The 13,844-nt window shown below is 56.3% G+C and overlaps 5 protein-coding genes across 5 annotated transcripts; 3 read left to right on the top strand and 2 right to left on the bottom strand.

Moving 5' to 3' along the window:
* Positions 1 to 272: 272 nt before the first annotated feature.
* C8Q71DRAFT_85795 (ras GEF) lies at positions 273 to 4,682 on the bottom strand. Its single transcript, XM_047927458.1, has 12 exons — positions 3,700 to 4,682; positions 3,494 to 3,647; positions 3,241 to 3,438; positions 2,988 to 3,191; positions 2,385 to 2,931; positions 2,251 to 2,321; positions 2,061 to 2,202; positions 1,441 to 2,008; positions 1,287 to 1,387; positions 927 to 1,226; positions 634 to 871; positions 273 to 578 (listed from the first exon to the last, which is right to left on the bottom strand). Exons 1-12 carry the CDS (start codon positions 4,513 to 4,515, stop codon positions 474 to 476), a joined length of 3,444 nt encoding a protein of 1,147 aa, XP_047777948.1. The 5' UTR covers positions 4,516 to 4,682; the 3' UTR covers positions 273 to 473.
* A 566-nt stretch (positions 4,683 to 5,248) lies between these two features.
* C8Q71DRAFT_724229 (uncharacterized protein) lies at positions 5,249 to 5,994 on the top strand (the record flags this gene model as incomplete). The annotated part of the gene is made up of 4 exons (XM_047921626.1): positions 5,249 to 5,451; positions 5,511 to 5,652; positions 5,716 to 5,786; positions 5,853 to 5,994. 4 exons carry the CDS (start codon positions 5,249 to 5,251, stop codon positions 5,992 to 5,994), a joined length of 558 nt encoding a protein of 185 aa, XP_047777949.1.
* A 2,401-nt stretch (positions 5,995 to 8,395) lies between these two features.
* Positions 8,396 to 9,572, top strand: C8Q71DRAFT_858436 (Alpha/Beta hydrolase protein; the record flags this gene model as incomplete). Its single annotated transcript, XM_047927520.1, has 3 exons — positions 8,396 to 8,752; positions 8,847 to 9,201; positions 9,259 to 9,572. The coding sequence occupies 3 exons, from the start codon at positions 8,396 to 8,398 to the stop codon at positions 9,570 to 9,572; spliced, it is 1,026 nt and encodes a 341-aa protein (XP_047777950.1).
* Positions 9,573 to 9,960: 388 nt separating this feature from the next.
* Positions 9,961 to 12,604, top strand: C8Q71DRAFT_762650 (MFS general substrate transporter). Its single transcript, XM_047923932.1, has 8 exons — positions 9,961 to 10,343; positions 10,396 to 10,586; positions 10,644 to 11,121; positions 11,172 to 11,231; positions 11,285 to 11,378; positions 11,433 to 11,604; positions 11,657 to 11,730; positions 11,791 to 12,604. The coding sequence occupies exons 1-8, from the start codon at positions 10,114 to 10,116 to the stop codon at positions 12,457 to 12,459; spliced, it is 1,968 nt and encodes a 655-aa protein (XP_047777951.1). The 5' UTR covers positions 9,961 to 10,113; the 3' UTR covers positions 12,460 to 12,604.
* C8Q71DRAFT_86079 (uncharacterized protein) lies at positions 12,305 to 13,793 on the bottom strand. The gene is made up of 6 exons (XM_047927828.1): positions 13,777 to 13,793; positions 13,688 to 13,717; positions 13,620 to 13,630; positions 12,976 to 13,566; positions 12,869 to 12,923; positions 12,305 to 12,810 (listed from the first exon to the last, which is right to left on the bottom strand). The coding sequence occupies exons 1-6, from the start codon at positions 13,786 to 13,788 to the stop codon at positions 12,787 to 12,789; spliced, it is 723 nt and encodes a 240-aa protein (XP_047777952.1). The 5' UTR covers positions 13,789 to 13,793; the 3' UTR covers positions 12,305 to 12,786.
* Positions 13,794 to 13,844: the final 51 nt, after the last annotated feature.

The raw sequence follows: 13,844 nt of genomic DNA on the forward strand, positions 1-13,844 counted from the left end.
AGGTCCGCGACGGGAACACATACGCGGCATTGGGTTGGTGCAATAACCAAGTACAAACCGAAACGCGCTTAGAATACACTCTATTGGTCTGTCGATATATACGCCGTCGTTGTGCAAATAGCTATAGCAGAACACAGGACTCAAGGCGCCGCAGACAGCTCTCACATATGGACGCCGCTTACAACGAGCTTCGCCACGGTATGTTGACAGCAGGCTGCCGCGAGCATGCACTCTCCGCGTAGCCCAGACACCCAAGCAGTCGTAAGGGGAGCTTCACTATGAGAGAAGGACAATACAGATCATGAGCACAGAAATCAATGGCAATGCAAACACTATGTACGTAGGAACATAGCAGCTTTCAACAATGGTGAGTACAGATCCACGTAAGTACAATATATATCATATGCGAGCAAAGCAAGCATGGAATGGCGAGTAGGAGGATCATGACGGCATGCGGTCGACAGCAAAACAAATCACCAGAAGAAGATCTTGCGTAGCACAGCTGCGTCCTTGGACTGCAACTGACCGGACTCGTCGTACCCGTCCGCGTCTGGTGGTGTTATTCGCGAACGCTGCATCTGTATCATAGGCAAAGTGAGCAACTGATACAACAAACGAGCGTAACGAACCAACCTCTAGGCTCATGAGCATGGTATCACTCTCCCATCGGAGATACCATGGCTCCTGCGTCCTAAGCTTCTCAACGTCCCGGAATTGCTCAGACGCACGACAGCCCTCTTGACATTGGGTTATGACATCAATGAATCGCGCCATCATGTTGAACTTGGCCCAATGGATCTTAGTAGGATCGTCGTCCTGGTAGTCAGGGTTGCCTTCATGCGCGCGGATCAAGTCGGATAGATGAATCTCACTAAGTGCATTGTCAGACACAATGACGGAACTGAGTCATCGCCAATTCTACTCACAGCGCAGGAATGCATGCGCCCTTCGAATTCCGCAGCGCCATCCGATACTTCTGATGAGAGCGCACGGACTGCAGAAGGTGGTCATAAGACTGGAACTTCTTCCACATGTCCTGTGTTCTGGCCTGGAAGATTTCCAAGGAGAGATCGCCCTCGAACGTCGCGCTGTTGATGCCAGCGACAAATGCGCGGAGAGCAGAGTAGTTGTGCTGTACGCGTAAGACTTCCGCGACCTGAACGAACTTCTCGATCTGTGTGGCTCGCTTCTTTGGTTTGTCATGGCACAGTATGAGAGAGACCACCCTGACAACAAACCGTGAGGACAAGGTCGCTCCAATCTACTCTGCACCGCAGCTCGCTTACCAGTCGGCCAGCCGATTTGAAACTTGGTTGTACCTGGCTATAGGGTCCTTCTCCGGGTCCTTCTTGCCTGGGCTGAAGACGTGCTGCAACCAATGCCGTGGCTATAGGGCACGGAATCAATAGGAGGCTAGAGGCACCACGGCGATCGACTAACCTCAATCTGGAGGAAGTACCGGGCCTCTATCCTCGTGATGGACTCTGCGATCTGACCAAAGTCGGCCTTGAGGACCTCGTCGCTCATGCTCTGCAGCCTCTTGAGCAGCTGCTTCGGTGACGCCTCTTGGACCCCGTCAGCGTTGCTAGGACTTGGCGTCGATGAGCCCAAGCCCAATGCCTTCGCTGTCACTGACAACGGCAGACTAGACTTGCGGTCTCGTGCCGCCACGATCTGGCCAGGCACAGACTGGCCGCCGTTCCTGGGAGGCGCGCGCGGAGGAAGCTCCGGCAGACTTTTCGAATCCGCGCCGGCGACCGCAAAGTCAGCATCGTCAGACATCAACGATAACTCATCGCTATCCTCCTCTACTTTGAGTGCCCATGAGGCATCCCGGTCCCGCAGGCTGGGGACGGTCTCGAGGAATGGAAGAAATACAGCGCCGTAGTGGAGGAGGTAGGTCTTCGTGAGGGTAGACTTGATCAGAGCCCGAAGAGCTCCAGCGGCTCCAGGCACAACAAAATCTGTTGGGTATGTTGTAATCCACCTGTCTAGCAATAGGCATATTCTGCAGTGCACATCATCAGGCAACATGATCTCGTCGAGAACGCGCGACGAACCTCAGTTGAGCATAACAGGCAAACATAGGGTCCCCGGTGGGCTGGTCGAGTGCACGCATTCGCTTCTGCATCGCCAGGAGTACGCTGCGAGGGCTTGCAAATCTTCGGTATGTTAGAAGAAAGTGTGAAACAAATAATGGATCTGTGGCACCCATGAGTCACTGTGGCGTCGAATGTGGCATATGCTTACCGTCGTCACTGACTGCCATGAATAAGAGCTTGTCCAGCAACTCGTCCAATACCATCCATGGGGGTGCTCGCCTGTATTGCATATTGCGCGCATTCAGCAATCAGGGAATACGCGCCACGACAAAATGTACTCACGATTCCTTGACAGACACATCCCTCGACGCATCATGAGAATCATCGGCGGTATTGCCGCCTTCACCAGAGCCGCCAATGCTCGACAGAGCGTTGAGCGAACCTCTGTTCCGAACGTTCGGCGAACCGTGCCCCACGTTCCGTCCCGCGGAATACTGCTCTCGTTCCTCTCGTCTAGACTTCTCGTGTTCCGAAAGCAAGTCGCTGGTAGAACGTGTACGTGAGGGAGACGTGGGTGTCGTGGGCGTTCGTGAAGGCGCAGAGACAGAGGGGGAGGGAAGGCGTAATGCATGGGATGGAAGAGGAGTGCCCATGTGAGAGGGAGGTTGCGATTGCGGAGGTGTTTCGGTCTGCGTCATGGGTTGCGACAAATACTGCTGTGCTTGAGGATATGAGGAACTGAGATGTGCGGCACCAACAGAAGCAGCTGTTGGTGTGGCTGAAGACGCTCTAGAGATCTCGGAAGCTGTGAGAGCACCGAGGACGGAGGGCGATGCGGGATTGCGATACCCGTCGCGCTCGCTGCGCGCTGATCCGGGTATTTCTGCCTCTGTTGATATTTGATACTGAGGTTCATGCGGGAAGAACAGTGATTCAACAACTTACGCAGTACGTGATAAACAGCGCGCAATAACCACTCGAATGCACCGCGAATCCGCTCTTTACCGGCGCTATGCGCGACAGACACTTCCACGAGGCCTGCGTCAAACTCGTCCAAGAGACTGGTTGCGTGCGCTGGATCAACCCTCTTCTCCAGATCAGACTTGCAAGCCAGTACAATGACCGGAATCTTCAGCTGCGAAAATTCACCTAGTGACACATGAGGCATGTTGCGGTTCCCAAAAAGGCCGGGACTTACGTAGACCTTCCACCGTGTGCTTGAATGTATCCTCACGGCTGCTGTCGTAGCATACCACAACACCTCTGAGCGAAGGATTCTCCCAAGTCTCGCATCCGGTGTTGTTCAAGTCCATGCTCGATGTTTCCACCTCGATCACCCGGAGCACATACTCCTGACTGCTCGAGTTGAAACTGAGCCGCCCTGTTCGCTCAATGCCTGTCAAAACTGGATTGAGTTGCCGCTGAACGTCTGATCTGATCATTCAACGCACAAGTGACGGGCCGTTGGTCGCTATCGTTCATGTCGGGCGCTACGGTGGCGACGACAGGGTCAGATAGCCCATAGGCCTTGAGGCCCTTCTGTATCACAGTGGACTTGCCACAACCTTCAGCACCCATCACCGCGATGGTTATCTGGGCGCGGTGCTACGTAGACTGTCGGTCAGTACAACACCTCTGCAACCTACACAAGACGCACCGAGGGTAAACGGGTATCAAGAGACATGCGCTGCTGCTGTCTGGCCAGGCTGTGGCTGAGGCTGCTGCTTCGTACGGGCATGATTGGCGCTGGGGGATGGGATGCACTGATGCTGGGAGATGAGTTCACGCTTTGCAGGCGTGAAGGGAGACCGAGTTCGCCCGGTGGTGGCATGAGCTGACGAGACATCGTCTTGCTCTTTCGGGTCCGTCTCGACAAATCCTCAGAGCGCTCCAGGTCGGACTCGTCGAAGAATTTTGACCCTTCGCGGTCGTCGGCATTAGTACTCACGCTAGTCCCGCGACTTCGCGAAGGTGTTGGGAGCGGAGGAACAGTGGGTTTCTCGCGTTCGCGCAGGGGCACACGAGACGAGCTCGCCGTAGAGTCTGATGGCCCGGTGGCCGACTGGGTATGAACGCGCTGACGAAGCTCCGGAGGCGGAGCAAGGTTCGCAGACAACGTATTACCACGCGCAACTCGCGTAGCCTGGGGTATCGCTTGTTGTATCCCCTGTTGTCTAGACTTGACAAACGAGTCGACTGAGATGGACTTGCGGAGAGACGAAGACTGAGAGAACGTCGGAGATGGGGCGCCAAAGTAATCTTCATCGGGGGTAACGGTAGCATCCTGAGATGACTGCGCAGTCATGAACATGCCCTGGGAGCCGCGCGGAGAGGGAATATGGCGACGCGAGGCTTGGGAGTTGGAGCGAGGCGCGGAGTGCGAGGAGGATGAGAACTGGGACGCGTCGGGCATCTGGATGGGAGGAAGGGACGGAATGGGCGGCAGGTCGATCTGGCGGTTTTTCGCGGTCATCACGGAGACAGAGGGGAGGTCATCACGGGACAGGGAGGCGAGGGTGCGGGGACCGGCGGAGACGGCGACGGGGAGGGCAGGGACGCTGCCAGCGGCGACGAGGAGGGGTGGGAGGGCGACGTCGGACGGTGGTTGGGACTGCAGGCGATGCCTTCGCTGCCGCCCGCCGTAATCATCGGCTCATTCTTGATTAGCCGGCATCATCCAAATCAGGTGACGCCCGCCACCCGATCATGTCCGACCGCTTTCAAGCCAGGAAACCATCGCGCTCGAAGTCGCGGCAGTGGCTGGTTCACTACCGTGTTCGCGGCGCGACTGACATGGCAACCGACGTCGTTCAAACACTGGCTTTTGCGGTCGTTGTGGCTACACTACGCGCAGAAATATGATATGATGACATATTCGGACGTGCATGCCATAACATCGGCCATCGGCCAACTCTCAATATGCGCTCTGATTACTATGTACGACGTACGTCCTGAGGCGCAATGCCGAGGTTTGCACCTGGGTGAGCCCAAAACAACCTTCTGTAGCGAGAACAGGGTGAGCTCTGGGTCGGCAACCCCTATGACGTGCCTCCTCCTCATCGTCGACGCCGCCTCAACGCGTCTTCAACGCGTGGCCGCCGCATGTCGTCCAACATGCCTATCGCACCTAGCATGCGTGCGCTCGCAGTATACAATCCCTCCTTCTCCTCTCTATCGCAGCAACCATCGCCCTGGACTCTTCAGACATGTCTCCCATCCCGCCGCTTTACCCACCGCCAAGCGCCACAAAGCTACGACGCCGCAACCGCTTGCTGCCTCGAGGCTCCTCCCATCCCTATCTATTTACCTTGATGACGCTCACGGCCACGACGGAGCTCGGCCTCACCGCGTTCCTCATCAGCGCTGGAAGTCAGACGTATACCTGGGCTAGCCCGGGTTACTATTCTTTGTGTGTACTTTGGCTCTGCCGCGGCTTTCGTGCTGAATACTGAACGCAACCCCGAATAGATTGATCCTAGTGTGCTTCATGGCTGCCTGGACAGTCCTCTTCTCCGGCGCATACGTCCTGTGGGCGCTCGACGGCGGCGTTCATCTCCTCGCCAACGTCGCCAGCTCAGTCATCTGGCTGCTCATCACCTCGGTTCTATGGGTAAGCCGCACATACAGACCACAAATGAGCGGACGTACTGACCGATGGCTTACCGCTGGTTAGGGTGCTGGCGCCGGGCTGATGCATAGCTCTCGCGTGAGCAGCAATTGCCCAGAAAGCGCCTCCATAACGCGGTTCGTCCCGGATCGCCTTGCTCTACGCTCGAAGATGGGGCTAAGTGTATCTCCGCCCACGATCAGGTGCCGACAGACAGTCACGGTCGAAGCCCTCGGCTGGACAGAGTTTGGATTGTGCTGCCTCACGCTGGGTGCGACGCTCTTCTGGCTGCGACAGAGTATAAGGAAGTCGGGGTACGCGCGGGATTCACGGACCTTCGTGTAGGATAGGCATAGTCCATGGGTTCGATCGGTTGCTGCTACGACTCTACGACCACACCTTGTATGATCACGGTGATGATTCTACGTACCGCATTATCGATACGTTGTCCTACAGGCGACATGATCTGGTATCATGAAATTGGACCACTCAGCGAGCAGTGATTTGAAGCGACGGACGGAGCTCGTCAGGGAGACGCGAGTTTGCGCGTTCGTCGGACGCGACAAGATTGACCGCGGAGGGCATGGGTTCAGCGCGTTTTCCTGACCACATCGTCGACCTATATCCCAGTGAGGAGATCTTCAATACCTGCGGGTTTACGGCAGGTTTCTGGGACCTCGAGCAATCCTAGGACGAGTCGTTCGTCCTGTCACCAAAATGACAGCGGCCAGCGGTCCGGGCGAGATGACCTTCGCTATACAGCGGTTAGCCCCAAACAACACCGTGCAGCCGCACCGAGACCAAGTGGCGTCCTGATAGACAGCTTCCGCGGAATTCATTCGCCCCACCTGGACGCCATCGGCCACCAATACGCAAAACCGGATTGGGCCTCCCCGCCCAGGCGCTTCGCAACGAAGTGAAGCGGAAATGGTATGTAAATAGACTCACTTCGATCTTCGCCTTCGGAGACAAACCAGATGTCATATGGCTCGGGATCTCTTGTCATCATAAGATTGCGCGTACTTGACCTGCCGCAACGAGGCGTTGAAGAAGTCCCCCGTCCTCCAAACGCCTGCGCCGTAGCAGCACCCATTCTTCTACTCCATCACCGGACTCTAAAGTGTCCCTGTCAGGTGGAAGAGACTGTGAAGAATGCCGTAAGACGCAGTAGAAGGACCGACCTCGATGTATGTCCGGGTCTAAGGACGAAGGCGCACCGCCCCGCACTGGCACGTTCAGAGGGTAAAGCACTGATACCAACTCACAGAGCAGCTCCCAATCGACGAGCAGGTATTTATGAGCGGTCCAACATCTTAGTGAGATGTCCTTTGGGCTCGGGAAGATGCAGGGGTCGGACCTTCAGAAGATGATGCTGCAACAACCAGATGTCAGTAATTCAGACCTCAGCTGCGGCATGTGAACGACGCACCGATCTTCGCAACCTTGCGGGCTGTTCCTTTCGCTGGCATTGTCATACAATTTCGCGATTTGCCTCCGCACCTCCAATACCGGCGGCCGCATCGTGTGAGACGACAGCATGGCCACGGGAAGCAGTCATGCATGGGCGAGCTCAGTGCAAGGTGTAGCAGGAGCGTACGTGATTTAGGCCGTGCGTCGTGTTCTGAGGTGTATGCGGATGCGGGCCCTGTAGTACCCAGTGCATGGACCCTCGAGTGACGCTCCCTGACAGTTGTACAAGCGCTCGTCAAGGGGAGTGTTCGGGATCGTCGAACAGTCTAGCCTAGACCTTCCCTTCGTGAGGCAAGCACGCCGCCGGAGTGTCTATCAGTTGGGGGTAGCAATGAATGGCGAGCGACCCAAGAACACGTACCAAGACGATGTGCCTGAGTCAAGCCTGAGTCCCATTAATTGTATAGGCTATGATCGTTATCACTCCTCGGGACTGCATGGCCATCTTGAGTCTCTTCCATCAGATCACTGGCCCAACGACTCTTCACGCGGATTGGCGTGTCTCGCGGTGTACGAACCGAGTTCATAAAGGGCTTCATTCCATTCGGCGGTGGCGACTTCGAAGATACCGTACGATGTTGCATTGAAACGCGCTAGAGCTTGTAGATCAATCGAGGGTGGCCCGAGAAGCAAAGACGAGGATAAGTTAGAGTCGTCCGCTGTCGCTGATACAGCTTGGTGGCAGGAGGGCTAACCTCGCGGTTCGTGTCCTGGATCGTGCTTCGTCCACCGGAGGAACTTCGGTCACTGTGAGTGGCACTTCAGTTGACCGCTATTTGCGTCACAGGGGGACCATTGCAGGAGGGGACATCTGCGGTGGACGAAGGCACGACAGAAGCCAGCCTTCTTAACTGCCGGTAAGTACGCGTGCTGGTACTTACATATCGTAGACGACCTGCCCGAAATGGTCTGCCAGGTCTGAACCGTCAGCGCCTCTTCGATCAACGCTATCACTGTATTGTCAGTGTCAATATTCCATACTTACGACAAACGTGATTTCGCAGCGTGTACAGTTTGACTGCGCCGCTTGGACGGGGCTATGTAAGTACCCACGAGGTCTAGCCTGCTCTTCTGAGCTTGAGCTCTCGCCGCCATCGGAGGCCTTTCTGAATCTCCAAGAATCGCCATTGCGTTTGCAATTGGAATCTTGGATATTCACCGCTACGCTCGGAATCGTCAGGTGAGTTAGTGATACTGCCACGCTGTCTACGCCGCAGCATCGCTGACAAGTACCCTTCGCGCTACACTGCTGCGACGACCAGAATCAGGGGTAGTCATGGGCTCGCTACTTCGATCGCTCTTCGCGGCGGAAGAGGAGCTCACTCCAACCCAGAAGCTCATGTATGCTTCGGAGAAGCTGAACAACTTTCGCCTCATCTCACGGCTTTGCGCTACACGGTCTTCCTATACCCTTACGGCAAACGATTTGGCATCCGTCGACCTCTATGTCGTCCTCGCCGACCTGGGTCAATTCGCGCAGCTCGCGTATAACATACCCGAGACGCAGTATGTGTTCGACAACAGGGAGATGCTTCTGCAGCCCAAATACCCCTTTGAGGGGTTCGAGGCACTGCGGGACGCCGAACTGTTGTCTGCAGCCAAGGGCACTGTTGCCGCCGTGCCTGTTATCACGGTTTATCGTCCCGGGACCAAGCAGCTAAGTTGTCGTCGGCTTCGGAGGTACGACGAGCATAATGCAAATACTATATGACATATATCCAATCAAGCGACGCCTCCCCTCTGGGGACGGATACGTGCATTCTGGCTTCTACGCCATGTATGAAGGATGCAGGGACCAAGTGATCGATGGCGTCAGGCAGGCCTTCGACGGGGATGACGTCCAGGAGCTGGCGATCGTGGGACACAGCATGGGAGGCGTCCTGAGCTATCTGCTCGCCGTCGACGTCCTTGCGGGGCAATGTCCGCTTCCGCCTGGGACACCGGTGACGGTCGCTACTTTTGGGTGCCCCAGGCTCGGAGACGCCGCACTATCTCAGTTTTGGCAGCAATTGGTCGCACAGTACCAAGCCGCAAACGGCGAAGCTTCTGTGAAGGACTTTTCCGTGAAAGGCCTCAATGATGGTGAGTGTCTACTGCGCAGCATCTTGTCGCTTCGATCCGCACTGACAAGTGAAATAGGCGTGCCATCTCTTCCGCCGGTCAGCTGGGGCTACAGGCACATCGCATGCATGCCGCTCTACTTCTATCACGGCCGACTGTTCCATGTTCCGGCAGCGGAAGCTGAACACGGCGTATTCACTGTCGAGAAGGACGCGTTGGACCAGACACGCATACCAGACCACCCGCGGGGAGGGCACAATTACTACAACGGAAGGGACGCGGAGAAGGTCGTGCGGCGGATGTACTGGCTGGACCGCATGATGTCGGAGCAGAGCAGCGGGTGGCAGGAGAAGTACCTCGCCAAGATTGCCGAATTTGAGCAGGTGAAGTAGCGCAGCATTGATAGTAGTCGCAACGTGCACAGCGGGTGGCCCGAGATCTGTGGATTGGGTTCGCGAGTGCGTAACGACACCCAACGGGGCGTATAACGCACGACGGCCGCAGACTGTTTGATGAGAAGGTGCGGTGCTTCAGAGGCCGCGAGAGCTGAGAGGGCAAATAAAGAGACAGGCATTGGGAGGGCCCGCGGGGAGAGAGCGCCAGGAGAGCGGACTGGCGGAGGGAGGACTGAGAGCGACCCAAATTGAGTCGGGTGATCGGTTCGGCGCTCGGAGCCGTGAGCTAGATTAGATCAGGTTGCCAGATGGGCGGCCGTCGGATTATCAGATAACCAGAAAGCGGCAACCCAGCCGACTTATCTGATAAAAATGACCCAGCGCCCCATCAGATCACCGCCCTACCGGTCCCCATTTCTACCCCTTCACCTAGATCCGCCTCGACCTTCCTCCTCACCCGATTATTTCCTGTCCCCTCACACCACGCTGGCCTCCATATAAATCCGACCTCGTCTCCCGCCAGCTCCCCATCCACATCATGTCGCGGCACACCGCCTCCTCCGACGCCGGCCACCGCTTTTCCGACACAAACGACGTCTTCCGGAGGGCAGACGAGTCGGAGGAGGAAGATACCCTTGTCTCGGACGACGAGGTCGAACCCGCCGTACGCATTATACCAGACGAAGGTCACCCCTCTCCCGTCCGGGCCTACTTCATCCGGGCCATCGCTCTGCTATGTGCGTGTTCGCTCAGCATAGGGAGTCATTAGTGAGTCCTGAGCGCTGTTGGGTGTGGAGCGAGTCGCTTACGCCTCCCCCAGTGCCTCCTACATTCTTGGACCGCTTAAGTCGCGTCTGGCACGCGAGATGGGCACGAACAACACAGAGTTCTCTTTGCTCATCTCGGCCTTCTCCCTCAACAGTACGTGGACTCCGCTGGTCGGTGGTCTGCTCGCCAGTAGGCTCGGCACGACCACCACGAGTATTCTCGCGACTGGTGTCATTTTCCTCGGTGCGTCACCCCCTTCATTTGCCCTCATGCTCCGACCACATACTAACTCCGCATTAGGCCAGGCGTTGCTCCTCTTCGGCAACCTCACCGACAGCGTCCGCCTTATGACCTTCGGCATGTGGGTCTATGGCCTCGGTGTCAGTCCGTTGGCAGTAGTTCAGGAGACGATCATCGTTCGTTTCTTCAAGTCGCATGGCCTCGGTGTCTCTTTGGCATTGGGCCTTGTTGCGGGCAAAGGCGCGTCGTTCGTGGCGGCCCGCACATCGTACTCCCTCTCCGAGCATCTCGGGCCCCATGCGCCCTTCTATGCTTCCACCATTCTCACCGCCGTTTCCTTCTTCGTCAACATCATCTATGTCTTTGTATCCAAGTGGCTTGTCCGTGAGTCGGGGACGGAGCTCGAAGCCTGTGAACTCCGTGAAGAGGCGGAGAACACGCAGATCTGCCTCACCGAGGCCGAGGCACTCAAAAAGGTTGCCAAAAAGCGTATGGTGTACCTTCGCGATATCACCAAGCTAGGCGATGCCTTCTGGGCGTGAGTCTATTGTCATCGTAGATTGCCTACTGATCTAACCGTCACGTCAGTTACATCGGACTGAATGTTCTCTGCGGTGCTATATGGGCGCCTTTTACTCACCTCGCGGCGTGAGCATCTTATCGCGAGCTGGCAGATGACAATGTACTGATCAGTCGTACAGAAACATCATCGAGAAGCGGTATGGGCTTACGGAGCGCGACGCCAGCATCAAGGGATCGTACCTACTGGCGGGTAGTGTGGCATTGTATCCTGTGGTATGTGTCATCCACGTCGTTCGGCCTACAGGCTGCTGAAGGATCATTGCATAGACTGGCTTCCTTGTCGACCGTGTCAAGCGCCGCGGATTTGTCATGCAGCTCTTCACGGCGTCATCGATACTTACTCTTGTATGCTATGCCTGGCTGGCGCTGCCTCCGAGCTGGACCAAGTCGCCAATGCCAGGCATCATGGCCTTCGCGTCCGGCCACGGATTCTCTCCACGTACGTGATCGCTGATAGATCGGAATGACGTGTGTACTGACTATGACCTCAGTTCTTCTCGTCGTCATCGTTCCCAGGCTGGTGCCGGCCAAGTATGTGTCCACGACCCTCGGTGCTCACAAGGCTGTGAGTAGTGTCCGCTTGCTGCTTCGGTGTATTCGCTGACCCTTCGACCTTGACATACAGTTGGAACAAGTCGGATCGACCGCCTTCCAGACACTGGCAGGTGTCGCTCTCGACATCACCAAAAAGAAGTCCACCGAGTTCACAGCACCGACGGGTGGCGACTACAGGAGAGACATACAGCTTGTCCTGAACGCTTTCCTATTCCTCAATGTGCTCCAGCTCGTAGGCATCGTCGGCCTTGCCTGGCTGGACCGCAAGCGACGGGGGTCTGCTTCTCGGAGGCAGAGTGCCCTGTTGTCCGCGGTGCAGAGCGAGGTGGCACCTGAGGAGGATGACGAGCGTGCTGCAGAGACAGCTAAGGGTAAGGAACGTGCGGGTGCTGTATGGCGTGTCGACAACATGCACTCGTCCCGGTCTCGCGAGTGCAGTCGTGGCCCTTCCTGCTGCCGCGCATCGACTTCAGACGAAGTGCAGAGCGTACCTCTTCTGCGCGACCACTCCCACTCGCGGCACCCGTCGCACCGTGACAGCCGCTATGTGATTGCCCCGCTCGCACCCGCACCGCTGCCGCCGCCTCACCTGAGGACGTCCAAGGCTGTTTTGCGGCGGGGCGAAGTTTTTGCGGCGATTTCGGCTATGGCGATCTTCTTTGCTTGGGCGTTGTTCATTGGGACGGCGTACATGCGGTTGCGGTCGAAGGAGGAGAGAGGGAGTGCGGGAGTACCGTGAACTTGGAGACTTCTCACAATGGACAGGGTGTGTACGACAACAGCATTTCCATCTATACATAGCTTCGTAACATGTATCATTAGAGCATATCATGACCGTTACGACAATTCTAATATTATACGATATCTTTTCTGTTGTACTTGTGCGTGCGACCGAGGCCTGCTCTGTGCGAACGATCTCAAGCTACTAAGCCTGAGAATTGCCGATGCGTGGCTAGACCTGGCGACGCGTGCACCGGGATGTCTTGGCTTGTACTCATACCTCCTTGGAGTCTCGCGAATAGCATTGTGTGCTCGGTGTGCTAAGATAAGCTGCGACACGGCAATTCTACCTCTCGTCGGGTTCCACCATCTGTAAGTGCTGGGGTCAGATCTTTGTTGCACAGTCCTCGTTCAATAGGGACACGCACGATAGTCAATTTCTTGTTCATCTCAGGGTCCTCGAGAGCTCTCAGGTCGAACATCCTATGAACGCAGCGTGAATTTCAGCTGCTGCAGCAGTGACAAATGCACGAACTTAATGAGGTATTCGGTATCCGCGGGATCAGTAGTCTCTGTCATGCCGCTGTCCTCGTATTTGGTCCATTTTGCCGCCTCGTCCAGCATGTCCTGGTTGATGTACCGCGTAAAGTAGAACGTCGCCAGGCTGTGGTTCTCAGGGACCAGAAACGCGCGGACGAGGTACTCGGGCTTCTCCGAGTCATCCAGCATGTAACCACGCTCTTGCAACAGCCTTCTCTGCTCGTCCCTGTTCTTGTCCAATCCTTCCGGTACAGACTTGTTTTCGATCATCGCGGTCTTGCTGATCTGAAAGAGCTTTGGGATCTTCTTGGGCAGCGGCGGGGGCTCGCGCCCGGCCATCATGGCCATGATGCGTTGCCGCGCGACGAAGACGTCGGTGTACTCGACGTGCGCGGCGATCGCCACGGCGTAGTTTGCTGCATTCTCGGGGTGGTGGATCAGGTCGAGAGTGTAGATGAGGATGCCGTCGATGAGACACATGATGTCTGGGTCCTGTGCCATGCGCTCCGCGACCTTGATAACAGGGTTGCGCCCAGGCGCGGGGACACCCGTCTGTGTGCCCCGGCAGCTGGGCTTGTGGTCTTTCCTGTAGGCAGAGTTCTCAGAAGAGCGTCCTATGCCATGTAAATCCTTACTGACCAGTCAGACCTCTGACACTAAGTTTATTGTAAATGGATGCCACGTATAGATCAAGCAGAACCGCGTACCTCCTTCGAGCAGTATCCCATCGTTTTGCACTTCCGGCGAGAACCTGGGTGAGCTTCACAGGGAAGTGGGGGCTGGAGATATCTCTCACCCCTGAGCACATCTTGATGCTTTGCTTGCTCAGCATTTTCCTGCATTTCGAGCACTCGTACGAGTGTT

The sequence above is a fragment of the Rhodofomes roseus genome (genome assembly GCF_022264815.1).
Source record: "Rhodofomes roseus strain CIRM-BRFM 1785 chromosome Unknown C8Q71scaffold_12, whole genome shotgun sequence".
Classification (NCBI taxonomy): domain Eukaryota; kingdom Fungi; phylum Basidiomycota; class Agaricomycetes; order Polyporales; family Fomitopsidaceae; genus Rhodofomes; species Rhodofomes roseus.

What these genes read in the sequence shown, in the direction of transcription:
- C8Q71DRAFT_85795 (XM_047927458.1), bottom strand. Translation starts at nt 4,515, where the DNA reads ATGACCGCGAAAAACCGCCAGATCGACCTGCCGCCCATTCCGTCCCTT. An exon ending in GATGTGTCTGTCAAGGAATC is followed by an intron (nt 2,322 to 2,384) that starts GTGAGTACATTT and finishes TATGCAATACAG; the next exon opens with GCGAGCACCCCCATGGATGG. An exon ending in GGCGCATGCATTCCTGCGCT is followed by an intron (nt 872 to 926) that starts GTGAGTAGAATT and finishes CAATGCACTTAG; the next exon opens with TGAGATTCATCTATCCGACT.
- C8Q71DRAFT_762650 (XM_047923932.1), top strand. Translation starts at nt 10,114, where the DNA reads ATGTCGCGGCACACCGCCTCCTCCGACGCCGGCCACCGCTTTTCCGAC. An exon ending in CCTTTTACTCACCTCGCGGC is followed by an intron (nt 11,232 to 11,284) that starts GTGAGCATCTTA and finishes TCAGTCGTACAG; the next exon opens with AAACATCATCGAGAAGCGGT. An exon ending in CGGCCACGGATTCTCTCCAC is followed by an intron (nt 11,605 to 11,656) that starts GTACGTGATCGC and finishes CTATGACCTCAG; the next exon opens with TTCTTCTCGTCGTCATCGTT.
- C8Q71DRAFT_86079 (XM_047927828.1), bottom strand. An exon ending in GATACCGAATACCTCATTAA is followed by an intron (nt 12,924 to 12,975) that starts GTTCGTGCATTT and finishes CTGCGTTCATAG; the next exon opens with GATGTTCGACCTGAGAGCTC. An exon ending in TGAACAAGAAATTGACTATC is followed by an intron (nt 12,811 to 12,868) that starts GTGCGTGTCCCT and finishes CAGCACTTACAG; the next exon opens with ATGGTGGAACCCGACGAGAG.